Here is a 25,074-nt window from a genome sequence, read left to right as displayed (position 1 = left end):
ACAACATGGGAAGGAATCCACTTCATTTGCCACACTCTCATAGTTTCTTTTTTACAAGACATTACCAGTGTTCCCACCCCAATCCAACAGCAAATGCATTTGGGAGGAGAAAAGGACAAAAAGCCACCTCACCTGCTGCCTGGGATGGTTCAACGTATCAGTATGAGATAAGAAAGAATCAAATTCTCTTGTCAGAGTACATGGCTGGGGATAATCCACAGGCCTCATAAAGGTGAAATCACTTCTGTCAGACCCTGGAGAATAGCTGGCTCTATAGCACTGGCTCGGAGAGTCTGTGGGTCTGAGTGTAACCTCCATGTATTTTAGGGTGCCATCTGAGTTCAGTTGCAGTTTGGGGCTGGACTGTTTGAAGACATCCCTGGCAGGAGCATCACTCAAACTGCAACAAGAGGAACCTCTGTCTTTTTTATTGCAAAAGCATTTTGCAGAGAAGATGATGAAAGTAACAAGGGACACCATGCTAACTGCCACCAGTGCTATAATCAGATAGAGGGTCAGGTCAGACTTTTCTTTGGGATGTGCCAGGAAATCATGAGATTGAGGACTTTCCTCAGATACTTTATCCTCCAATGAGACCAAGATGGCAATGGTGGTAGACAAAGGTGGGTCTCCATTGTCCTTCACCAGGACAAGGATTTTCTGTGCAGGGAAATCTGTTTCTTGGAAGTCTCGAACAGTCCAAATTTCTCCAGTGTAGGGAGCCACTCGGAACAAGGAGGGATCGGTAGACTGGGGAAGCAAGGAGTAAGACAGCCAGGCATTATGACCAGAGTCTGCATCCACCGCTGTGACTTTAGTGACCACATAGCCCGCTGGTGCAGACTGAGGGATCCTCTGGAATGCTGACAGTTCCTGGCCCATCACTGGATACAAAACAACAGGGGCGTTATCATTCTGATCCAGTATGAAGAGGTAGACAGTGACACTGGAGCTCAGCTGGGGTGACCCAGCATCCTGCACAACGATGGGAATTTGCAGCACTTGAAGCATCTCATAGTCAAAAGAGTGCTGGGCATAGATGTTCCCGTTATCTGGGTTGATGTAAACAAAAGAAGAGACAGGGGCATCTTGTATCTGACTTCCCATTACTGAGTAAGTAAGCCGGGAATTGTCACCGTCATCAGGATCAGAGGCAGCCACAGTGCATAGCAGAGAGCCAGGTGGGTTGTTCTCCTTCAAGAAGGAGTTGTAGAAATGCTGAGAGAAGGATGGGGCATTGTCATTAACATCTGAGATGTTCAACAAGACGGTGATATTTGTGCTTAAAGGTGGGGACCCTGAGTCTTGGGCAGTAAGCTTGATGGTATATCGGGAGACTATTTCTCTGTCCAGCTTCTCATGTGTAATCAAGGAATAGTGGTTTTCAAAAGATTTAATTTTAAAGGGCAAGTTTGGTGATATTTGTAAGCTCACTTTTCCATTGGCACCTGAATCTTGGTCTCGTACACTGAAAAGTCCCACCACTGTCTCTAGAGGGGTGTTTTCTGGCACTGGGTTTACTAGTGAGGTAAGCAGAACCTCTGGGGGATGATCATTCTCATCTTCAACTTCCACTTGGATAACACAGTGGCCTTCCATTTGCGGAATGCCCTTGTCTCTGGCCTTTACATGAAGTTCATAAAAATGGGATTCTTCAAAATCCACAACTCCTTGGACATGGATCTCACCTGTGTGGGGATCCAAACCAAACAACTTCTGGATGGAATCAGATGTGTGAATTCCAAAGGAATACTGTATTTCCCCATTAGAACCTGCGTCGGGGTCAGTTGCATTGAGTTTGAAAAGCAAGGAGCCTACAGGGATGTTCTCCAAAAAGCTTATCTTGTACACAGGAAGATCGAATGCAGGCTCATTGTCATTATTATCAAGGACCACAATGGTGAGCTGAGCTGTTCCTGATAGGACAGGATCCCCCCCATCACGAGCAGTCAGTATGAGCTGGTGTTCTGATTGTTGCTCTCTGTCCAAAGGTTGCTCTAGCACCAGCTCAGGTAAAAGCTTGCCATCCTTCACGTTCTTTACATTAAGTGAGAAATGGGGATTGGGACTGAGCTGATAGGCACTGACCGCATTGGTCCCCACATCTGTATCATGCGCACCCTCCAGTGGGAAACGTGACCCTGTGGTGGCAGACTCTGCTATCCTCAGTTCAAGCCAGGGAGTGATGAAACTAGGGGAATTGTCATTTAAGTCCAGAATCTCCACCTCCAGGTGAAAGAGTTCCAAGGGATTTTCTATAACTACTTGAACTGGCAGTATGCACACTGCACTTGCTCCGCACAGGGTCTCTCGATCTATCTTTTCGTTCACTATCAGAGTGCCACTGGCCAGGTTAAGTGCAAAGTACCTCTTGCTCTCCTCGGAGCCCAGCTGCAGCCTGCGGCTTGAAAGATCTGCCAGTGTTAATCCCAGGTCCTGAGCCACCTTCCCCACCATGGTCCCCAGCTCCGATTCCTCCACCATGGAATAGTAGATCTGTCCTGTAACCAATGCCCAGTTGAACAGCAAAAACAAACCCTGTACTTGCCATTTGAAAGAGGGTGGCCAGGACAATTGTGGCTCCATTTCAGAAAAGTCCTCTTCCAGAAGGAGTCTTTGTGGTATTCCAATGATCAGAAGGTTCCAGGAACTGGATGAGTGCTGTTTTTAAAATCCCTCGGTATTTCCTTCCAAATGAATTTATGTGGCTTTGAGCTTGCCTAGCTGCAGCAACAGAGTGTTAGTCAGAGAGTTGAGGGGGTGGATTGGGGGAGGGAAGCTGAGTTACAGCCATAGCGACGAGGAGGAAAGTCAAGGCAGAAAGAGCAGATCTCTCCCCCCCCCCAAATTTTTGGATCAGCACCTGACTGGATGACAGCTCCGTCCACTCTCCACCGGTGACAACTCCACCTACACTCTTAAAGCTGCAGTAACATGCAAGGTTGAGATGGCACCACTGATCACCCCCAGCCTTCACCCCTAAATGTAACTATTCAGGAGGCTGGTTCGTCACAGGTTTTGGCAGCTAAGTTTAGCAGCTCAGACTCTTGTTCTCAAGGAAACAGCACGTCCGGGAAGCATGAACGGTACAAATCCTCATTGTTCACATTAGCTAGATTCCTTCTGTCTCATCTGAACAAAAGACAAACTCTCAGCTGTAAGGAATACAGAACCATAGTCTCTTCAGCTAATAACTGGTCTGATTTTTCACTTGCTATGAAAAAGGTATTTGTTATAGTGCAACAGGGAAAGATAAGGAGGAACTCTCACAGAGATTGATCTAACATTTGACAAAGCATCTTCAATATATATACAACCTTAAAATATATAACTGCTCCGGAGCAGTTTTCCAGAGCAAAACTGCTCCAGAATCTGTTTAGACGTGGAGAGGTATATAAATGTTGTAAATAAATAAAAATAAATAAAACAGGCCCTTTCAGAAGGTTTACTTCTAAATGAGCATATAGGAACATCTACCACATAGTACAAGAATGTATAAGCTTCAAAATTGCTTAAGGGCACCCAATTCTATTCATCGGGCTCTCCAAAATTAGAAAATAATAGTCAATGCAGCCGCGTTTCTAAGTAGATTCATTGTAAGTGAAAGGCAGTGGGGTGGATTTGATCAGCACAAATCCACAAATGCAGCCATTTTAGTATAAAAGGGAAAAGGGCAGTTTAGAAGAGGCAGATTATTTATATTAACTGAATTGATAGAAACAGCCTACATTTTTCCTTCGGATAATAATGTGACATCCATGTACTGAACCACAGCACTGCAGTGGACTCAGTAAGTGGATCATTTGTCCTAAGATAGGGTATCCCATTCTTGAAACATTCCTGAGTGATGCCTCTTCCCCCTTTTCCCTTCCCCCTCCCTCCACCATGCTTTCAAAAAGAATAAGGATTCTGCAAATTCCCTTAAAAGTTATTCAACTGCTAAACTACTTTTATAGCTAGAAACTATTTGCTGCTGACATCTGGCCTAAAATCTATGACCCAGTAGTTTAAAAGCATTACTTCTTGTCAAATCTTTAGGGAACAGGGTTAGTCTTTCTGAGATTCTCTGAACATATTTGTCAAGGGACAGCATATCTCATTGTAGGATCTCAAATCCCCCTCAAAATGCTTTCAATTGACAAGTAATAATGACATGCAAAGTCAGGTGGGATAGCCCATCCTGTTCCACGCTGGACTTTCTGAGGTCTGCCATGTCCAACTCATGCTCTTGCTCTAGATTAAGAATCAGAGTGACTGTGGCAGACAGGGTGGTATCCCATTATCCAAGACCTCAACAACAAGCTCTTTGGAAGGGACATCTTGTTCCAGAAGAGCTTGGATAGTTCAGATTTCTCCTGTATACGCTGAGACTTTGAAAAGGTCTGGTCTGTAGCTTGTTGCATCTTATAAGAAACCCATGCATTCTGTCCAGAATCTGCACCCACAGCTGTCACTTTGGTTACTAATTAACCTTCTTGTGCAGAGAAAGGCACTGGCTGCTGGACTAAGAGCCCCTTCTTGGTCACAGGGTAGACAATAAGAGGAGCATTACCATTCTGGTCTATGATGAAGATGTAGACGTCAAATTGGTGCTGTGGGGAGGATTACCACTCTCCTTAACTTGAATCTGGAAAGCCAGTTGTTGGGTTTGTTCATAGTCAAATGAACAGCCACTTAGATGGTAGGAGGAAATGGGCATTCCATTTATGAAGAGGTCTACCAGAGAGTAAGTTAGCTGTGAGTTCTGGCCCAGATCAGGGTCAAAGGCAGATACAGAAATGACTGGCATCCCTAGAACACTGTTCTCAGCTACAAGGGTGTGGTATGCAGTCTGTGAGAAGTGGGGTGGGTTATCATTCGAATCAGATATTGCTCTGGCTGGAAAGAGGTGGAGAACCAGCATCTGTGGCTGTGATTATAACATTATACTGTGAAAAATCCTCCTGATCCAGAGGGCTACTAGTGGTCAAAGAATTTTGTTGTTGTTGTTGTTCAGTCGTTAATAGTGGTTCTTAAAAGAAGGTACAATCTGGAAGGTGATATCTGAGGTGAGATAAAGCTGTATTTCCCCATTTTGCCCAGAATCACTATCACTGACTCTGAGGAGCCCTGCTGTGGTACCTGGAGGAGCATCTTCTGGTGTGGTAGTGGTGAGGGAAGTGAACCTAATCAGCAGCGCATTATTATTTCCATCTGCTATCTCCACTAAGATGTTGCAGTGTGTATCCATGGAAGGTGATCCTTGGTCTTTTGCTCTCACATTGATTTCATAAGGTGTTTCATCTTCATAGTCCATGTTTCCCATGACTCTTATCTCCCCAGTCTCTTCACTAAGGCTGAAAATTCTCTGGATGTTCTGTGGAGTGTGGCTGTTGAAGGAATAAGAAACTTTCCCATTTGATCCTTCATCCTTGTCTGTAGCATGCAAATGTACCACCAGAGCTCCCACAGGGGCATTTTCTAGCAAGCTAACTTTGTACACTGACTGATTAAAGACAGGTGAGTTGTCACTGGCATCTCTAACCGACACTACAGTCTTAGCAGTTTGAGATTTGGCAGGAACTCCTCCGTCCAGGGCAGTAAGCACCAAACGGTGAAGCTGCTGTTGCTCTCTATCCAGTGCCTTCTCTAAAAGTTCAGGTTTGCTGCCACCTTTATGTGACTTAATGCTCGGAATTGTACACATAGACTCAACTGGTAGGTGCTAATTGAATTTGTACCAATGTCTAAATCTTCAGCACTATCCAGGGGGAAGCGGGCCCCTGGCATTGCAGACTATGCAATCTCCAAATGGGTGAGAGTGGTAAGGAAAATTGGATCATTATCACTGACATCCAGGAGCTCTACTTCCACATGATGAAAGGCTGTTGTGTTCGCTAGCAGAAGCTCCAGATACAGCAGTCAGTGCAACCTGGGCCCACAAAGCTGTTCTCGGTCCAGCCGCTCTTTCACTAACAAGAGGCCCCTGTGAGCCTTTGCTTCAAAGTACTTTTCCGCAGAGCCAGCCATGATCTGCAGTTATTGGGAGACCACCTGGGCAGCCTCCAGACCCAAATCTTTAGCCACATCCACAAAGGCCCCGGGAGCTAGCTCCTCAGGAGCAGAATAATAGAGCTGTGTCATCTCTGGAGAGAGACAGAAATCAAAAACAAAGCTCTTACTTGCCATTGCAGGTGCTGTCTTTCCTCTGAAGAGAGCATTATGCTGCCAAAATGTCCCCTTCTTTTGCTTTTCTTCTGTCCTCTCTGATTCCAGCACAGCCACAAAAGCAACACAGAAACCCACTTTAGATAGCATAAGGGCTGAGAAAGTGCTGTACCATCTGCATCTTTTATACTGTTTTCTTCCACAGAGAACAGAACAGCAGTGCCTAGTCCGACCCAGAATCAATTGGGGAGCGACTTTGTTGTTAATCAGAGCAGAGACTGGGTTTCTGCAATCAAGGAAGCTTTCGATTGTTTGCAACCCATTCTCCCCCTCCCCAACTCCAGCGATGATGTGGGGGAGGTCTTAAAGTGTCAGCACAAATGTTGGAGAACTGGAAGCCTATTTGCCAGCTGTCAGTGACTGGATTTCCCAAGACAATTATCTGAACATTAAATCCTTTCTCATTACAAGCTTTTAAATTTATTAATGAGCATGCTTTTGTCTGGAGCAGTCAGGTTATAAGCTAAACCAAAGAATTCATGTTCTGTTGACATCCTAGTTTTATGTAACCTATCTATCTATTTATTAATTAAATAAATTTATTTATTTATTTAAATTAATGTAACCTATAAAAGCCATCAAACTTCAGTCACTGCACAACTCAGCGATGTGCTGCCATTTCCTGGAGTGTAATATAAGAGCGCTTTAAAAGACCCAAGCTGATTGTCTGTCTGAAATTCCTTATAGTGGATGACATTCAGCAACAGAGTTGATGGAGCCCATAAGAGATGGAGCTTCAAAACCCACTCCCATGATGACTCTATCTTTGCTTTCCAAATGGTGTATACTCAGGGAACCTATCCACATATCCAACACTTCTCTGAATCTTACGAGCACCAATGCATGAAGCAGAATAAACCATGCCATCACAAAGGAAATTCACTCTTTGGGTTCAATGGTCAGGACAGGCACACTTAAGAGGTTTATCAGCAAGAAGCTGCTGCTCCCTGAGGTGCAAGAAACAGTTGAAAATCTCGGACATTTTCTCCCTTATCAAAGAATATGACGGGGTCTTTCGCATCGGGGTCTTTAGCAGAGGATGGAATGTCCAACCTACTCCTGCTACCTCCATAGAAGAGGAACTCCCTCCTACACAGTGTATTCACAAGGCACCTAACAAATAGCTGCAGTAATGGAGGTAACTGAGATAACAGTCGCTGTGAAAAGAAATATTTGGTCTGTCCAGAAGGTAGAAGTGTCATTGGAGCATTGTCATGGAGGACTTCAATGAAGGATGAACCACACTTTGTTGAGAGAGTGGTAATCTCTCTCTTCTGCTTGCATCAGAAAATGGAGCATCTGGATTTCCTCCTATTGGATGCTTGCTGTGTGGATGAGAAGGTGGGTACCTCCTACCTGTGTGATTCCACTGTGGAATAGAAGGAGACAGGATTTATTTATGATGGTGGTTCTCCTTCAGAAACACCATAAAGAAAATGTAGGGGAATGAGTGTAGGTTGTTCTTATTGTGTTCGGAACTCTGTTAGCCAGAGTGTCCTTCATTATTCCGAGGAGTATTTGTAACTAAGAACTGGTTTTGAAACAGGCTTTCAGCTTTAAAAGCAAAAGTCTGAGATAATGAGAGTCACTGCTCCTCCGTTGTCTCTTTAGTGAGCTGCTGCTACATGTTGATACATGCTCTCTGGCATGGATGGAATTTGTTCTGACTGTGGTACAATCTCTGGGACATCTCAAGGTGTACCCACTGAATGTTCCATGGCAAGGACCTCCACCTCATTTTAACATTAAATTGACAGCTTCTGTTTTGGAGAGAAGCTTGCTCCTTGCCACAACCACTCTTTGACAAAGAATAGTGACATGGAGTTGGATTATCAAAGTGGAGTCCCCTAGCAGGCCACTGTCTATATAGAATCTCCATACTGGCATATTGTTCCAATCTACAGCTGTCAGGACCAACTGCAGCTCTACTTTCTTTTTCCTGTCCAACACTTTTCAAAGCAACATCTTCAATGACAACAACACTGTATATCTTGCACCTCCTATATCCACAGAAAAGAAATTCTGAGCAAGTAAGTTTTGATGGGACTGCAGTTGGATTAGGGATGGGCCAATTCCCCTGAGACATGTTTGGGTTCCGCTGACTTGACTCCCACTGCTTGCCTGCCCCTGGCGTGAAGGTGGGGAAAGCCACCAGATGGTCTGTGAGCACCTGGCGAGAGCTCACAGTTTCCCACTTTTTCGCAAGCTGCCATTTTGCGCAAAATTGTGGGTATAGCCATTTACGGAAGTTGCGATTTGCACAGAATTGCAGAATTAAATGGTCTAGTTACATTTGTATGTGACGCTGCACAAATCACGCTATTTACAGTGATTTCCGTACATGGCTATACTTGCGATTTTGTGCAAAATGGCGGCTCGTGAAAAAATGGGAAAGCGTGAGCTTGCCCATCTCAGCACGCACCAAGTCGAGCAAACACAGTGATCTGTGAGCTGGTGTCTGGGGGGTCGAGTTGGTGAAAACTCACCAAGCTCCACCCCTAAACTGAATTCCTCCAACACTGGATCCATTGACACAGAGATGCGGAATCTTGTATTTCTAAAGATCTCTCTCTTCAGAAAGGTATGACAGACCTAGTGGAGGGCAGGAATAACTGATGTCTGTGTTTTCCATTTCTGCTTGGTACATTCCAGCCAGGGATCTTCTGCCACTCATTTCAGCTTTACCCACACATACACAGAGACTATAGGTTCTTGTTTCCACAGCCAACATCCTACTGATCAATCATAAGTAATCGTCTAGTACTCATGCCTTTGACTAGCTAGCCAATAACGTTGCCCTGCTGGGGTTCTTCAGAACAAAGGTGGGCAGACCTCAGGCTTGTGGGATCTACTTTATTTTTTACTAGAACCCTTAGATTCACCAACTGGAGCCTGGTGCAAAGGATACACATTTAGAAGAATTCTGAGCCCAGGAATTTGTTTGGAGTGGAGCTCACAGTCCTCCCACACACAAAAACACTCCTGGTTACCTCAAGCTTTCTTCATTTCAGCAGTACAATTTGGGGGGCAGGGGAGTCCTTTTGTTCCTACTACTGTTAGACAATTATGGGTCACAAATCCTAGCCAATCTACTGCAAATGATCCAGAAATCTACCAGTAGATCCAGCTCTACGTTCTTCCTACTCCCACTTTAAAAGAATGGATGTACCTTGAAATTATACTCATACTATACAAAAACACAAAAAGAGAAGCCACTTCAAGTTTCCACGTCCTCCGTTCGCTTTCAGTCCCCATGTTCATCAGTTGGACTTCAGCTTAAACTCAACTCTGTTAGCCTATCAAATAGCACGGAAACCCTTATGGCATTTGATAAGCACAGGTAGAGATACCAATAAGGAGGAAAAAGGAACAGATTATTGTTTCTTTTTCCTCCTTATTGGTATCTCTACCTGTGCTTATCAAATGCTGTAAGGGTTTTGATAGGCTAGCAGAGCTGAATTTCAGGGTCCTCCTGGCAAACAGTGGATGCTTCCACACTAGCCCCTCTCTCTGAATTTGCCATTGTTTTGCACTCACTTTTTACAAAGCACCCCGATATAACTGCCAGATCATTGCATTCCAGCATTTTCGATGTTATCCTTCCCAGTTTTTTCAGAGGTGACGTGTTTTTTTTAAACACACACAAACAAACACACACTAAGATACAATTACAGCACTAGCCTGTCTAGTGTGGACAGGCAAAGTGCTTCTGAGGCTTCTAAGAATTAATCTGCCTTTTTCAAAAGCTTCCTCTTTGCAGTTTAAGCCCATTTTACTGCTTCCTATTAAGCATGGCTGAAGGAATTAGTGAAATTATATATGGGCTTGACAACTTAAGAAGTAAGTTTTCTTACATTTCTCTGTATTCACACATTTAAGCATAAAGTCTGGGCTTTCCTTTGCAATCTCCCAGACTGTAATTTTGGGTGGAAAATATAGCTAAAAGTTATTTCCAAGGATTTCAGTGCTTCAGCGACTTGAGGCATCAACCACTTAAGGCAAAAGATGTACATATAGCAGTAAAATTATAAATAAAAACTGATAAAAGCAAGTTTGCTCCTAGTATTGCAATTTGACAGCAAAAAAAAGTCTGACTTAGAAATGGATCAAAACTGCATGTATCAGGTATCAAGGAATTAATGTATAAAATAAAATAAAAAGCACATTGCATAGAACATCAAATACTGTTGAATGTAAACTCATATTTCATATATATTAACAACTGAAACATCAGATATCGCTTTGTTATCAAATATTTTCAAATAGCAGATGTCAAATACTAAAGGCCAAATACTGATGCATTACAAAATCAAAAAATCAAAGTAAACACCTACAAAATCTCACCCAGTACATTGAAATGATGACACTGGGAACTGTTCAAGAGTCAGTTTATCAAGGGTGCCAGTCCCAGGGGGCTTAAACTGAACATGGCCTGGGCCTTCCAAGAACCTCACTCTCTCCAGGCTTCTTGAAGCCTGCTCAGGACCAGCCCTACCATGACATGGACTGAGGCACCCGCATCAGGGGGAAGAGTGGGAGGAGCAGCAAATGGCACCGCTCATGCCGCCCCATGCCATCCCACCCCCTCCAGTGGGTGCTCTAGAGAGCCTTCTCCCACTGTAGCATTTGCCGCAACAAGACAGCAGGTGGTGGGGCTTTCTGGAGCAGCCACACAACCTACCCGCCCCCCCGGCTTCCCCTTACTGAGGCTGCAGCTGGGCCCTGTGAGAGACCGCCTGAACTCTTGCATGACAGCAGCTTAACACGTGAGAATTTGAGCGAGCTCTCTTGGGACATGGGCAAGCTCTCGCGAGAGCCCCACAACCAGGAAAGGTCACAAGGCAGTGCTATGAAGGGGCACAAGGCGGCGCGTGTTCTCGCTTCAGGTGGTGGGGGAAGTTGGGCTGGGGCTGGCCCTATTTCATCCCCTCTGCACGTTTAACCACAGACTACCACTGTTTCCTAGAAAAACATCTTGCCCATAGCCTCTGATTGTGTAGCCAGGTACACCCTATGCATGTATCTACATTGCAGACAAAACAGTATAAGTCATTCCCTTGCCCTCCACCCCAAGGAACCCTGATAATTGTACTTCTGGCCTAATTCTCATGAGGTTATACATCTGAGTCTGGGCCATACCACATCAGGTTGCAGGTGGGGACTCAGATGGTTGAATGCTGCCCTATACAAGCAACAAACAAGCAAAAAGGGCTAGGACCCTTCTCCCCGACCTTTGGTTTTCTACATGCCCAGACGCTTTTGCATTGAGGAGGAACATTCAATCACGTGAGCTTCACCTGCGCTCTGAGGGCCTCTGTGAGGAAATCTATGGTTCTTTTCAGACAATTCCTGGGATTCTTTGTGAGGAAGCCAAGGCCGTTAAACTAGTATATAACCTATTTAAATTTGTAGTGCAAAGATATCTGGTGTGCTGTTCCTAGACCCTGCCACCTTCCTAAGCCTTTGTCTGCTTCTTGCCTTGCTCCCTATTCCTTCACTGACTCTTTGCTGGTTCTTCTTCTGTCTCAGCTTGCACTTTCAGAGAACCTATCTGGAATTGACTTCCAATTGTCTCATGTGCAGCCTGTTGACAAGATGCTTCCACTTGACTATCTGGTGAAGATGCCGTTATCTATTGCTTCCCCTGCTACCTGTCCCCTCAGAGGCCAACTCTGCAAAGCCTCAGACTCCTTTTCAGGGGCCCAGATCCTCCAAAGGGACACATGACACACATACAAGTTCTTCTCTTTATAGTGAAAATAGTACTTCATGAAAATTTTAAAAGAATATGGTATGTGTAGTCCTAGCAACTATTATCTCCACAATCACCGTTCAGCTGTTCTATACTGACTACAAAGTGAATGGTGCCTCAGGTTAGTAGAGAACAGAGTATGGTTGCCAGGTCTCCTCAAATTCAGATCATGACATGCAGGGAAAGAGCATAGGAGTGAAACAGTGGTGCCTGGAAAGCCATGGGGTACAGCCTTGTGGGACAGAGGCAGAGCCTAGTGGTACCTGATGGAGGCAAGGGATGGCTCCTACACAAAGTCTGCCCATGCCTGATGGTTTAGGGTAAAGACTAATGGACATGGTGGGGGTGGAATATATGGCAAGAACTCTCAAGGCAATTAGAAAATAGTTCTTTCTCTGGCCACTCATCCTGAGACTATAGTCTTTCCCCTCACGACTGTGAGAAGGTTAGAACCCTGAAACTTCAGGTCAAATCTTTAGAGCTGGCAACTGTAGGCCACAATTGTCTTGTGGAGCCTTGTGAAAAAATCAGAGAAATGCTTAGGTATGTGGTCCAGTGTGCTTGGTCAGCATCTGGGCAAAGCATCTGAGACATTATTGTTTTTATGTTCATAAGTATGTATATAGCTGCTTTTCTGGATTATAGTCAATAGCTCCAGGTAATGTTTATTTTCATATAAGAAAATATTAACGTCTTATTGATGATTGATATTGACTTATTGATGATTGATATGAACTTTAAATGTGGCTGCCCTTGAAAACTGTTTCCAAAGTTTCATTCGGAGCACAACAGGAAACACATTATTCTAGTGAAATAGTATCTCTACTAGCACCCACATGTTGTATGTTTTAAACTACTAATCCATAAAGAGCTTGGGGCCTACACACATTTTAAATCCCCCACCCCCAATCCCTTATGGTTAACCTGTGTCTGAACTGTACCACTTCAAACTGCAGGTGGAGGTCTGAAAATGAAATGTTCCTCTCCACTGAAACAAGTCTAGGCTTAGAATAGTTGCAGGTAAAATTCTGGGGAGTATTTGGTATGGAATGCTATCATGTGAGCCTCCACCTGCGGTCTGAAGTAGTACAGCCCAGACACAGTTTGACTACCTCCATAAGAACAAGGCCTTTGTGCCCCGAGGAACTGAAGATTCTACTGCAAATGCCCTCCTAGCTAGTTCAGACTAGTGAGGACACAGGAAGGCATTCTTGGCGGCAGTTCCCCAGATTTGGAACTTTCTTTCTCTCCCCTAGTCTGTCCAAGCCCAAGCCCAAACATTTTCAACAAGCCTTGCAAGCCCTTCAGATCTGAGCAACTGCATAATAAAAGCAAAGCAGAAGGAACTTGTGATGGAACTTTGATTATAATATATGCCACATTCTCCTATTATTTAAAAAAAATGTTATCCACACTGAGCCTAGGATTAATAGGGAAAACGTAAATAAATAAAACAAACCAGGTCTGCACAACTTGAGAACCTTCCACCTGAACACAACTCACTATCCACATATGGTGGCTTATCAGGGACCTTCAATGTTTGTTGCCTGCCTGAGTCTGTAAAAGTAAAAGAGTTGTCAAGAATCTGGCAGGCTAAATATATGGCTGGAGGACAGTGTTTGTCTTGGGTCACAAGTTGTGCAGGCCTCAAATATCATCATCATAAGCACAAAATCTGAAACTTTTGTAAGTGTGCAACTCCTATGCAGTACTTTTTTGCCCTAGCATTTTACTCCCTCCACACACACAAAATCCACAAACAAATGATAAACACCTATTCTCATTTTGCCCTTGAGAGCACAGTTGCAAATAGTGTACAAATAGCCTGGTAACAATAAAACTATTTATTTATTTATTTGATTTATTAGCCGCCCATCTGGCTGGCTACCCAGACACTCTATGAAGCAAGAACCCATCTCTTTCAGTCCCTTTGTCTTCTTATGGCCATAGCTCAGTGGTAGAGCACCTGCTTTGCATGCGGAATGTCCCAGGTTCAATTTCCGACATATGGGTGGGAAAGACTTTTGTCTGAAACCCTGGAGAGCCATTGCCAGTCAGTCTAACCCAGGGGTAGGCAAGTTGGTGCTCTCCAGATATATTGGACCACATTTCCCATAATCCCTGTCAATTTGCCATGGTGGATGGGGCTTAATCTGAAGGGTACCAGCTGAAGGGTACCAGCTTGCCTATGCCCATATATACAGTACTGAGCTAGATTGATCAATGTTCTGGCTTAGTATAAGGCAGCTTCCTATGTTCCCGTGTTAGTTCTCATTTATTCAACTGCAAAGCTGCCATAATCAAGGTGCAAGACTAGCTCTCTTCTTCTGCATACAGTGACCATGTAGAGGGACACCCCCCCCCCCATGACCTACATGTGATTGCTGGTCCCACTCTTACCTCCCACGTGTTGGGCAGAATATAAGAAAGGGCTGTACATGCAGACAACCCGTTTTCACATGCCACCTAATACAGTACTGGGCAACTTGTGGCCCTCCAGATGTTTTGGCTTACAACTCCCATCAGCCTTAGGCAGCATAGCCAATGGTGAGGGATGATGAGAGTTGAAAGCCAAAGCTTCTGGATGGCCATGAGTCCTCTCACCCATGCCTGACCTAATGCAATATGGTTGGAAGGGGGTCAGTGACCATGACCACAGGTGGGGGGTCCCCTTGATCAAGTGCATCAAAGGGAGCATGAGAGGAGCATTTCTAGGATTGTCACTAGTACAGAGGAATGATGTGGCCAAAAGCCTGTGCTTGTGGCGGAGTATTGCACTTGGGTAGGCAGAGTATTGCACTTGGGTAGGCAGAGTATACAGAGTATTGCACTTGGGTAGGCAGGCCTGGCATCAGCAATGGCATGTTTGGGCAAAGGCTTGGGCCCCAGGGTTGCACAACAGCTGGCAATGGTATCCCCCCTTTTTTAATTAGGTCACCTGGCACTGAGAAGAGATGAACCAGGCCAGGCACCTGCAGCCATCACCATCTTCAATACCCCTAATGCCTTTGGGCCCCTCTGTGATGGCATGTTGGAGCCAAAAGGTGTTGTGACGAAATGCAGATGGCCAGGTTTCTGGAGCTGCTGTTCCTCTTCAGCACTACCCACCTCCACCCATCCTCGTGCCGCTATCTGCTGCCATCCATCCCTGCTGCCGCCTGAGCTCACTGCTGCTACCTGGTAAATTCATTTGTGTGTATGGGGGGGCACTAGAGTGGTGCTTTGGGGAAGGCCAGAGGGCACCTTGTTCCCTTTAACCTGGTGCAAGCCCTGGGGGTAGGCCTTCTTCTGAAAGGCGACATCATGCTCATACCCTTTTCTAGGAATGCCCATCTTGTATGTGCCAACAGCACATTCTCTGCAGGGCTGCTGCCATTACCGGAGCCTTGTTACATTTTTTCCTTCTTCTGCTACAATTTCTCCTCCTTTGCATAACCTGTTTGGCTATATACAAAATAGATTTGATTCCACCACATTCTCCCAAGGTATGAAGGAGAGGAAAAAGCTATAATTTACATCCTATTATAGTAGGTGAACAGTAAACAGAAAAGCACCAGGGGTTAGGCCCCAAGGAATTGTTGCAGATGGTCTCCCTTGAGCATCTTGGAGAATCACACAAGCAAAACAGCCTTCAGAATTCTTCTAATATGTATCCAAGCTTACATACTTGTAATTTCTTTACTCTGTATTACTATTTCATTGTCTTCTGGGTCTGCATACATTTTTTCATTAAATATAACCCTATTCGAAATTATCATTCACTGCAGACGTATATGCAACCCATCAATGGTAGACTACCTAAATAATTCACAATGATTTGACTTGGCACAGAAAGAACTGTTTGAACGACACAACTTCATATAACATAGGGAGGAAATGCCACAGGAAAGTGATGGGACTTAAATGGGGGTACTCTTAATTATGCTGTTAAACTATTACACACCATGAGATAGAGATAGAAGATGGGAAAAAGAAAATGTTTTACAAGAACTGTCACATTGTCAGAAGAAGAGAATAAGTGGTCTTTCTTTAAGCTCTCTCAAGCATACATTACCTCTGAGGGCACTAGAAGCCTGCTATTTGTGCCTGTTATCTGGTTATAGATTGCAGCATCACATCTTGTGATAGTACTCTGGTGGCTCCCCATAGGACTGGGAGCAAAGGGCATTTTGTACAAAAGGTCACTCTGGCGAGAGTCAGTCGTGAGGACCTGCTGGTAGAAGTTTGGAGGAGTAAATCCATTCCGCACAGTGTCTATGTGGTTAAAAGGCCCTGGGGTTCTATAAAGGGAGCTCCTGGAGGTCTTGAAAATATCCCTGGATTGCCTCCACTTGTAGAATTTATAGACGCCCACCCCAACCACTGTGACAAAGAAGGCCACTGAGATCAAGATGACAGCAAGGATTAAATAGAAAGTCAAGTGCTTCTTTGTTTGGGATGTAGTGGACACAGCTGTAAGGTCTGTCAGTGTCTCCCTATATGTCTCTGCTACTGTTACTGTGAGGGTCACAGTGGAGGACAAAACGGGTTCCCCATTGTCTTTTATTAAGATGACTAACATTTGCTTCTGGGGGTCTTCCTCCTGCAGAGGGCGAGCTGTGCTTATCTCCCCAGAATGCAGCCCCACAGTAAAGAGTCCTGGGTCAGTGGCCTGGAGGAGTACATAGGAAAGCCAGGCATTGTAACCGGCATCTGCATCCCAAGCCACAATTTTGGTGACCATGTATCCAGGGCTGACTGAGGGTGAGATGACTTCTGGAAGCAAAGAACTGTTTTTTGAGTTTGGGTATAAGACTCTGGGCGGATTGTCATTTTGATCTGTGACAAAAACATTGATTGTCATATTAGTGGCAAGGGGTGGAATGCCTCCATCACGGACTTGTACCACTAGCCTGAACTCCATTATGTCCTCATGGTCCAAGGGCATGAGGACATAAATAGAACCATTCTCCTGGTTAATTGAAAAATATCTGCCCACCAAATCTCCCAAGGGCTTGTGATTCTCCAGGATAGAGTAGGAAAGGTGGGAATTCCGGTTGAGATCTGGGTCAGAGGCACTGATGTTAAAAAGCAGGGCCCCTGGAAGGTTGTTTTCCTCCATGTACACATCATAGGAGGGTTGGGGAAATTTAGGAGGATTGTCATTTATATCAGATACCTTGACCAGTATTTGCTTTTCCTCCATGAGAGAGGGTGCGCCCGCATCCCGAGCTGTGACGGTGATATTGTACTCAGAGACAAGTTCCCTATCCAAGGGTTCTTTGGTTTGCAATGTGTAGTAGTTCTTAAGGGAAGAACTGAGGGCAAAAGGAATGCCAGAGGGGATAAAGCAGTTGACTAGGCCGTTGTCACCAGAGTCTTGATCGGTGACACTTAGCAAAGCAATCACAGTTCCTGGAGCTGCATCTTCAGGCACTGGGCTGTACACTGAGGTCACTGTTATTTCTGGGCTGTTGTCATTTACATCAACTATTTCAACCAGAACTTTGCAATGCGCCACAGCAGGATTAGAGCCTTTATCTTTTGCCTGGATATAAATCTCATAAAACCTGGTTTCTTCAAAATCCAGCAATCCCTTGAGCCTCAGTTCTCCAGTGGCAGAGTCCAGAGCAAAGAGCTGTCCGACTCTGGCAGGGGTGTGGCTGCTGAAGGAGTAAATTATTTCCCCATTGGGGCCCTCATCCAGATCAAAAGCTCTGGTTTTGACAACCAGAGTGTTTACAGGCGTGTCCTCTTTCACACTGGCTCTGTAGACGGAGTGGTTGAAGACAGGGGGGTTGTCATTCGCATCTAGGACGTCCACGAGCACCTGCAAGGTGGCCGACCTCGGCGGGTCCCCTCCGTCCAGCGCGGTGAGGACCAGATGGAGGCCCCTCTGCTGCTCCCTGTCCAGCTGCTTTTCCAGCACCAGCTCGGCGTATTTGGTGCCGTCCCCTCGAGCCTGCACGTCGAGCACGAAGTGCTGGTTGGGGCTGAGCTGGTAGGTCTGCAAGGCATTGACCCCCACGTCGAGGTCCTGCGCGCTCTCCAAGGGGAAGCGTGCGCCAGGCAGCACCGCCTCGCTGACTTCCAGCCGCATCTGCTCGCTCAGGAACGCGGGGTCGTGGTCGTTGACGTCCTGCACCTCCACGGCCGCGCCGTACAGCTCCAGCGGGCTCTCCGCCACCAGCTGCAGGGTCAGGACGCACGGCGAGACCGCCGCGCACAGCGCCTCCCGGTCGAGTCTCTCGCTCACCAGCAGCTGCCCGGTGCTCAGCTCCGCCTCGAAGTACTGTCGGCCGCCTCCCGACACCACCCGGAGGTTTCGCGCCCGCAGCTGCTGGAGAGGCAGGCCCAGGTCAAGCGCCACATTGCCCACCGAGGAGCCCGTGGGCCTCTCCTCGGGGACCGCGTACCGGAGGGGGGCGGAGGCCCAGCCCGAGGCGGCCAGCCACAGCCACAGCCCCGGCAGCCATCGCGGCAGCCATCGGCCCCTTCCAGCAGCGCCGTTCATCTCACGAGGGAGGCGCAGCAGCCCGGGCCTCGCGAAGTTTGCTGGGGCGTCCGCTAAAAGTTCTCAGCCGGCCCGTTCATGCTGCCGCCAGCCTGCGCGTCCCGGGCGTGGGGTGAGGGAGTCGGGCAGTCAGGCATGGCTCCCTCCGGCACCGCCACGGGAGGACGCCTCGCCACGCTCGCTCTGTCGCCGTCTCTCTCGCTGCCTGCGGCTCGCGCTCATCTCGGCGGCGGCGGCGGCGGCGTCCCAGCTCCCTCACAGCTTCCCCAGCTAACGTCGTTGGGTCAACAGCGGCGCGTAGAGTCCCGGCCAATAACTGCAGGAGAAGTGCTGCCCCCCGCCCGCTGCCGCTGCCAGGCCTGAGCGACAGCAGCAGCTCGCTTCCCTGCTACGGCTGCGGGGCTGGGTCGGAGCTGGGCCTGTTCCAGGTGAGGCCGGGGCGGGGCGGCCGGGCTCCTCGCCCTCCACTCAGCACAGTCTTCCCCACCAGCCACCCGCGGAGAGAGGGCGAGCGAGCAGGCAGGCGGAAGTGGTCGGCTGGCATTGGCTCCCTGGGCCGCACAGAGATAGGACTGGCCAGTGGCACTGCCCAGAGGGAGAAGGGTGGGGAGGGGGAGGCTGCGTTAGCCCGAGGGAGAGCACAGGTATGCAGCTAGGCAGGGGCCGCTGGTCGAAGGCGCAGCTGCCTCAGCCTCTTGCTCGCTCACCTGCACTCCCCACCTAGGTGATGCAATGAGGACAAGCCCACTCCTCCCTGCCACGCTGCCCGGAGAGAGAGGGAGGGCAGCCAAGTAGCCGTGGTGGCATTTTCCTCCCTGCCTCGCTGCCCAGAGAGAGAGGGTGAGGGAGCAGGTAGAGCCCCAGCGGGAGACAACAAAATATTTATTTTTATCCATTTATTATGGAAATGTCTATACTGCCCTTCAGTAGAAATTCTTAGGGTGCTTTATGTAAAAAGAAAATAAACAATTAAAATGCAGATAATATAAATCAAAATAATAAACCACAAAGACCCAAAGGCATCACAATCTTAAAAACCAGATAGGAACAATCAGTAGGGCTAAAATTAAATCTAGAAGGCCTGGGAAAATAAAAAGGGTATTTGCCCAGTACTGAAAGCAGGTGCCAGGTGAAACTCTAGAGCTTTTCATAATTGGGATGCCACCGGGAAGGCCCTCTCCATGGTAGCCAGTTGCCTCATCTCTAATGGCAGAGACTCTCACGGAAGACCCTCTACTGAAGATCTTAACAAGGACACTGGTCCTGAAGACTAGCACTTTGAACTGGGCATGGAATGGACTGGGAGCTGGAACAAGTGTGTACCACTGGTGTACTATGATCATAGTACCCAGTCTCAGTTAGTAATCTAGCCACCATATCCTGTATTAACTGCAGTTCCCAAACCCTGTTCAAAGGCAGGCCCATGGAGAGCACATACACAGTAGTCTAGCCAGGAGGTGACCAAAGCACAGATCACTGGGGCTAGGGGTGTACAGATTTTGTTAACTGCATTCCGTCTGTGTTCTGCAGATTGTCAGGTGTCTTTCGTTCTCTTGTCTGCTCCTTGACAGAATCTGAGAGTTTTTTTAGGGATGCACAAGAATTTTGCTCCTGTTTGCAAATGCGCATTTGCACTTATCTGCACTTGTACCAATCCCTCCAAAAAGTTAAAAAACAAAACACATGCACGCACACACAACTGTCAGCAAGTCCACATGACTTGGAAAAAGCCAGTCCGCTGCGGAATCTGCAGTTTGGATTCATAGAAATCGGAACTCATTGGACTCCGTTGCGGATTTCTCCAACGCCCCTAGGTTAAGCTATCAGTTGGAAGCAGTGGTGGCCACGCCTTACAACCGTCGCTTGCCCAGTCCTCCCTGCCACACTGCCCAGAGATAGAGCATGAGGGGACCAGAGGGGGCAGCAGCTGTTCCTCTTGCTGGCCTGCGCTGGTCCTGGGGGTGCTGGAACAGTGGGCCCTGTCTGCAGTCATTATTCCTGCACAATTGCTCATTCCATTCTTTTAGCAGCACTGCAAGAAGGATGGGGCAAGTGACTGGTGAAAGGAGCAGCAGCTGCTGTTTCTCTCTGCTCACCTGCTCCCTCTCCCTGGGAGGCTCTACCTGCTCATTTGCTCCCTCGCTTTGGATATCATGATAGGGAGACCCTGAATGAGGGAGCAAGCCAGTGGAAGCCCCTGCTACCGCCCCTGGTAGCACAGTCGGAAGGGTTGGATCTGGGTCCCTGCACACCTCTGCTCTCACTTTTGGCATTGTGGTGGGGGGGCTGGGCCCAGACAGGACAAGCAAGCGGGGCAAAGAGGCCTCTCCCTGGGCCCCGTCTTCCCCGCATGCCACCCAGAGAGAGAGAAAGTGCAAGTAAACCACTGGAGCCAGCAACTGCTGCTGGAAGGCAGCCCTGTTGGCTCTACTGCTCCCTAGCAGGACCTCCAGAGACAGAGGGTGATCAGGCAGACCTTGCCTCCTCCTCCTCTTGCTCAGTTACCTGCACTCTCTGGGCACCATAGGGTGGACCCAATCCTTACCGTTGTACCTCCCAAAGTGTAGCCAAGTATATTTTCAGTGCAATCCTATGTGTCTAAGAAGTAAGCCCCACTGAGTTTAATTGCTTACTCCCAGGTAAGTGTATACAGAATTGCAGTCTTAAGGATGGACTGCCTAAAGATGCACATATAATCTGATCCAGCAGTAAAAATTTAATAGTATTCCAAAGGACACTGAGGCTGCATCGTGTGAATGCTCTAGAAGAAACAATGTATGTGGGCAATCCTACAAGAGTAGCTGCTAGATGGCATCAAATATTTCCTAATTCTCTCCCTTTTATTTGTGGTTATTTATTAAAAAAAAAAAAAGTATACCTCACTTTTTGACCCTAACAGCAGTCCCTAAGGTAGCTCACATTTACAGTGATAAAACACAGAACTCTGAGAGCATAAACAGTAAAACCAGATAAAACCGGAGTCAGCACATGAAAAGCAAAAAACAATACAGCAGGACAGCAGATTCAGCACAGACCAAATGTGTGAAGTACTGTTAATGCTACCAGCTCAGAGATCCAAGGTATTTTTTCTGGTTGAGGCACAGCAGCAAATGCCCCCCCTACGCGCGCGCGCGCGCGCACACACACACACAGTCAAGGTGCATTATACCCAAGCCTGGTCAAGTTATTCCAGCACCTGTGTTGTCTCTCCTGGCAGTAAAGAAATAATAGTAAATCCAATAACTAACAATGTGCTGCCCTTTGATGACATCCCAAACTAGCTGCCTGCCTAATGGGGCCAGCCTTGAGCCTGACAATGCCAATTGTGACTTCTTGGCAAAGCCACAAAGTAAAACTTTTTGCAGTGAATGTGCGTCTTTGTACCCGACCTTGATGATCCTCAATCAAAGGCCAGTGTTGGAAACCATAAGGAATGATGGAATTCCAGAGCATATGTACTTAGGGCCAAACTAGGCATAAAACGGGAGATCTGTGATTGAATTGCCCCACATAATTTTCCTCTCCTAAAAGCAACCACAGGAGGCCCTAAGCTGCAGTACGGGAGCAGGGCCGAACCCTTTCCTGCTGCACTGTAGCCATAATCAAATTTGCCCTCCTGAAACTGCTGCATTATGCCTGTATGTTTTCCCTTCCTTGGCAGCTTGAAATGTGTGTGATTTGGACTGGGGCCATGGCACAGTGGAAAAGGACTAGAACCCCCTTCCCTTCACACTGTCACCCTGATTCAACCCCCCCCCCCCATACACATACAGCTGATCTAGGATAAGACATTTGCACGGTGAGATCCAGTCACAGACTTACCACGTAATAACTGTTTTGGCTCACATAACCCAAGGCTTAAGGGCCCACGTGACAAGCAAATTTCTGATTGTTCACCTCTATCTGACTACCACTACACATGCTTTAGTAATCTAGTTTACTGCACTGAGCCCTGTGCAGGCCTCCCCTCAAAGATACTACAAAGCTACAGCTAGCGCAGAGCATTCTGGCTCCAATTCTAGCGCAGTTGCACTGGCTACTCTGCTTGCAAGCTCAATTCCGGGTTTGTTCTTCACAGCTCTAGATCACAGTGGGAAGCCTTTCTATCAAGGGTGGCGTTCCCGCAGGGGTCACACGTCTGCAGTGGGCAGGACCAAAGCTGGCAGTGGGCGGGGCCAGAGCCAAAAGTGGGGGTGTCGCCTCTTTTCTCTTCCTGCCTCTCCCTTTCCTCACCCCCTCCCTTCCCCACACAGCAGACTGCCAGGGAAGGGGCATGCCGCTCTGCTCAGAGGTTTGAACCCACAGCCTGCGGAGGCCTTTTGAAATTAGGCTGAGGGTTGCAGGTATCCCACACCTGCTCTAGGTGACCTGAGTCCAGTGTACCTTAGGAAACATCTCTTTCTGTATTTTTTCCCCATTCTTTCAGATAAGAGAACATGCCTTAAATTCCATCATTTCCCCAAACAATCTCATAAGGGCTATAAGCAGAGCCTTCTTCCTTGGGGTACCCATACTATGGAAGCCCTACCCAAGGAAGGTCACCTGGCCATCTTCCCAAGCGTCCCACTGACAAATCTTTTCTTGTTACAAAAAGCCTTTGCTGGCAGCTAACTCTGTACTTTTTGTTTGCTCCCTTAATGCTATATATGCTTTCTGCTTTTTTGCCTGCTGATCTTATTTTTACATCTTTTTTATGACTGTTTTCATTGCTGTTTCTATGGCTTTGCAGTTTTATTGTCTGTACTATCACAGATTGGTGCTGCTGCTGCTTTGGTTACTTACTTAATTTTCTTGTGCTATTTGTAGATTGTAGATTGCAAATGTTGTTGTTAATATTATTATAGTATTATTAATAACAATAATAAATATAGTAGTTAATATTATTATAGTATTATTAATAACAACAATAATAAATACAATAGTTAATATTATTATATTATTAATAATAACAATAATAAATATAGAAGTAGTATTATCAGACAAGCTGAAGCCAAATTTATTTATTACATAAAAATGACAAATAATTTTCTGGTAAACTAACTGGAATTGGAAAGCTGAGATCTCAGGTGGAAGGTCAAACACAGGGAGGCCTGGGGGTCCATTGGAACAGGGCTGGCCTCAAAGGTCGGCAGAGTGGGGCTGCTGCCCAGGGCCCTGCAGCTCAGAAGGGCCCATGCCGACTGGTGGGGGCTGCATCTCTCTCAGCCTGTCCCCTTCTGAGCTCTCTGCAGCAGCTATGTGACAAAAATGAGAGGCGGCTGCTGCTGCTGATTGTTCTCTCCACTTCTGGGAGCAAGCCAGCCAAAAGATTGTCTCGCTGGCCAGGCTGCTCATGACCAGGCAGGAGGCTAGTTGCTCACCGAACAGCCAAATGAGGGGTGAACTTTCAAGGTGGAGAGTGGGGATGCTACGCATTGCCTGCCATCCAGATGCACTGCCAGGAGCCCCACAAGGAGGTGTGGAGCTGCTGAATGAGCTGCCCAGGCCTGTGGCTCAACACCAGTGAGGTGTCTGCTGTGCTGCACTCCATACCAGCTAGCCATCCAGTGACCTCTTGTACCTGCGAGAGAGCAGAGAGGCTGCACGTCGACCCCCCCAACCCTCCACACAAACCACCCAAGCAAGGAGGCTGCTGAGCAAGTAGTAGCACGAAGGGCAGAGGCTGCCCCAGCCACCCACTCATCCGGGGGGGGGGGGGAGTGCCCAAACAAGGAAGCAAGGAGGGAGAGGTGGTGGCACTGACAGGAGGACATGAAACACAGCTAATTAGGCCGCAAGTAGAGTAAGTGACACATTTTAAAAATAGCATTTTCCAAACCTTTTTGCCCAAGGCCTCTGTCTGGTATCTCAAGGTTTTTAGATAATTTTCTAACAATGCAGTTCTATGTATTTCTGCTCAGAAGTAAGCCCACTCACTGAGTTCAATGGGACTTACTCTCAGGTAACGTGGATAAGATTGCAGCCTTACTGTATGGTAATATTTGTGAAAAACACCAGATGGCTGCAAAAATATAAAACACAATTTCTGAATCCTTCCTTCTGCCATTGCAATACTAACAGTGCAATCCTATACATGCCTACTCAGAAGTAAGCCCCACTGAATTCAATGGTATTTACTTGAAGATAAGTATGTATAGGATTGTAGCCTACAACTACCAACAAGAAATAAAAGTTAAACTAGACAAAGGCAGCACCACACCCTTGCCCCCCGTCCCCCCACCCTGGGCTCCATTTTGTCTTGACTGCGGTTGTGCTTTTCTCTTTGGGACAGACCTCTTACTGAGCAAGGTCGTTTCTATGTTGTTTTGAGTTTGGCTTGTTTGATCTTAAGGGAGGGGGAGGCTGCTCAGTGGCAGAGCAGTGCTTCGCACGCCTGTCCTCCTCCAGCCAGTTTAGCCGCTACTGGGCTAGATGGACCAGCAGTCCGGCTCTGCGCAAGGCAGCTCCCTGTGATCTCAAGTGGGGGCCTCTGTGAGAATTACACTGATGTTGTCTTTACTGGATGGATGAACTTGTAACTGCAAGTTTGCAAAATCTTATGAGTAATTTGCAATATTTCTTTTTTTATTACATTTCTGTACCACCCAATAGCTGAAGCCCTCTGGGCGGTTCACAGTAATTA

At 46.9% G+C, this 25,074-nt stretch overlaps 2 protein-coding genes across 3 annotated transcripts in view; both read right to left on the bottom strand.

Moving 5' to 3' along the window:
* LOC146347593 (protocadherin gamma-C3-like) overlaps nucleotides 1–23,689 on the bottom strand; it is an 81,138-nt gene extending 57,449 nt beyond the window's left edge. Inside the window, exon 1 of one of the 2 annotated variants that reach the window (XM_084850926.1) lies at nucleotides 16,014–23,689. In XM_084850926.1, the coding sequence (XP_084707052.1) occupies nucleotides 16,014–18,452 (2,439 nt within the window). In that variant the 5' untranslated portion in view covers nucleotides 18,453–23,689. The remainder of the gene's footprint in view (nucleotides 1–16,013) is intronic. The other variant, XM_084850927.1, reaches the window with a different exon arrangement.
* On the bottom strand, nucleotides 26–9,580 carry LOC146347594 (protocadherin gamma-C5-like). The gene has a single exon (XM_084850928.1). The coding sequence runs from the start codon at nucleotides 2,584–2,586 to the stop codon at nucleotides 52–54; it is 2,535 nt and encodes an 844-aa protein (XP_084707054.1). The 5' UTR covers nucleotides 2,587–9,580; the 3' UTR covers nucleotides 26–51.
* Nucleotides 23,690–25,074: the final 1,385 nt, after the last annotated feature.

Source organism: Heloderma suspectum, chromosome 4 (genome assembly GCF_057233095.1).
Source record: "Heloderma suspectum isolate Gila_16-S chromosome 4, 16-S_ref, whole genome shotgun sequence".
NCBI lineage: Eukaryota > Metazoa > Chordata > Lepidosauria > Squamata > Helodermatidae > Heloderma > Heloderma suspectum.
The sequence above is the reverse complement of the archived record's forward strand: the minus strand, read 5'-3'. Positions and strand labels throughout refer to the sequence as shown.